This window comes from Vicia villosa, linkage group LG5 (genome assembly GCF_029867415.1).
Source record: "Vicia villosa cultivar HV-30 ecotype Madison, WI linkage group LG5, Vvil1.0, whole genome shotgun sequence".
In the NCBI taxonomy this organism is placed as follows: domain Eukaryota; kingdom Viridiplantae; phylum Streptophyta; class Magnoliopsida; order Fabales; family Fabaceae; genus Vicia; species Vicia villosa.
Genome location: NC_081184.1, coordinates 143,487,444 through 143,489,441, shown reverse-complemented (window position 1 = coordinate 143,489,441; position 1,998 = coordinate 143,487,444). Strand labels below are relative to the sequence as shown.

The following is a 1,998-nucleotide window of genomic DNA, read 5'->3' as shown; positions in this document are numbered from 1 at the left end:
ATATACATTATGTTTCTTTTTCAGTACTGTATTCCATCATTATTTATTTTCATGTTGCAGACCTTGTGAAATTAGTTGAGACAACAGTTAGGTTAGAGTATCAGCTTTCACCAAATAGGCCCATATATCTCGTTGGAGAATCTCTAGGAGGCTGCCTTGTACTGGCTGTTGCCGCTCGTAACCCTCATATTGATCTTGTACTAATTTTGGCAAATCCAGGTAACTTTTTAGCTTTTACTCAAGCTCTCAATCACTACTGCATGATGACTGTCATGTAAGATGCTGCACGGGTTACTCTGCTCAAACTAGAATTTATGTACCATTACTATATTTGCACTATCTTAAGAAGTTCTTTAAAAACACAAATCGAATCGCATTTCTCCCAGGGAATCAAATCAAAGAAGAAAATGAACTTGAACACAAGCAGTGAGGTTGAAACTCGTACCAAGCTTGACGAACTCTGTAACTTCGACAAAAAAGGCCTCTTTGATCTCGATCATCCTCTTGTTAACCGCATCGCCGAAAGCTTCGTCAAAGCCACCGGAATCGGAGTCGTTCAAGCCGTTTCTCGCGATGCTTATTTCTCAGCCATTGACGGTTTCTTAACACTTCCTCATCTTAATTCATTTCATAATTTTTATTATATTGATCATACATAACTTGCATGCAAGCTTGCTTCATTGTTATTATTGTAATGTGTTGTTTTTAGGTACCAGAACCGATAACAATGGCGTTAAAGCTTCTTCGGATGGATCAGCCGCTGGAAAACGCCGTTTGCTGGGACTTAGAGGTATACATCCATCATCCATGCCACACTCATTTGTTAGGGTTTATGTCAGTTATGAAAATATTAACATAACTTTTTGGTTTTGGTTTTGTGTATTTAGGAGAGACCAGTAACAAATCTCTTGAGGCTATGGTGAGTTGGTTACACTTCTCCCTCTAAATTAAGCATGTTAGCTTTATATAGTGGTGAACAAACAACTGAACTTGACACGTTTGATATAATGCCACAATTAAGATGAGTCTTATATCATATTAATTGAGTGGTGTTTTCTGTTAATTGTGTTATTAATTGAGTGGTGAGTTGGTTTGCTGAGTGCGAATTGCAGTCGGTCTTAACTACAATTTTTTCTTTAACATAAAAGCGGTGAATGACACCTATCAACACTGTTATGTTGCAGTCCTTTTTGTGGATCCTTATAAATGAACACTTCATGCATCAATGCATGATTTTAATGGATGTGGCGGAACAATTTCGCTCGGGTATATGTTACTTCTGTCCATTTTAATGTGCTGCTGTTTCGATCTTGTCAATTACATGGTCCCTTCTTGTGCTGCTGTTTCGAATTAGGATTGCTCGGGTATATGTTACTTCTGTCCGAAATAATTTATGCATATTAGCAATTTCTGTTTCGAATTAATTTAGTGTGTACCAGTTCTTTATGTTCTTGCATATGCCTCTGTTTCAGGAAAATCTTGGTCGCATTCGTAAGACTCTCGCTGACTTCACCAGCTTGAATCACTGAGTAGTTAACATACTACTTCTGTCGGGTGGACTCCATCAATGCTTTCGAGCCTGATGGTTACAAATCCTCTTGATTATGTTGAACCTTTGGGAAAAGCTTGTGCTTTTGGGTTTACACTAAATAAAGCTGGTGCTTCTGGTGGACCGTTTCCTGTGGGTTTACACTAAATTAAGCTGGCGCTTCTGGTGCTTATGTTGAATCCTCTTGAATATTTTACTTGGTCATTGATTAGATTCATACAAAATAGTGGTCTTTCTAGTTATACTTATTCAAACAGAAAATAAGAAAATGTAGTTAAAATTCTTTGTTACTATATTGAAATATTTGAATTTAATTGAAATTGATATAATAGTTTAATTTTAATATTAAGTTAATTTGTCATATTTAAATTGAAATAATAGAAAATGTATTGTAAAAATTTTTACCGAGTAATTGAATTTTAATATTATATTCTTCAATTATAAAAAAA

At 35.5% G+C, this 1,998-nt stretch overlaps 1 protein-coding gene across 1 annotated transcript; it reads left to right on the top strand.

Moving 5' to 3' along the window:
* The first annotated feature begins 333 nt into the window (after positions 1-333).
* On the top strand, positions 334-961 carry LOC131607637 (outer envelope pore protein 16-2, chloroplastic-like). The gene is made up of 3 exons (XM_058879611.1): positions 334-597; positions 710-790; positions 888-961. The coding sequence occupies exons 1-3, from the start codon at positions 408-410 to the stop codon at positions 944-946; spliced, it is 330 nt and encodes a 109-aa protein (XP_058735594.1). The 5' UTR covers positions 334-407; the 3' UTR covers positions 947-961.
* Positions 962-1,998: the final 1,037 nt, after the last annotated feature.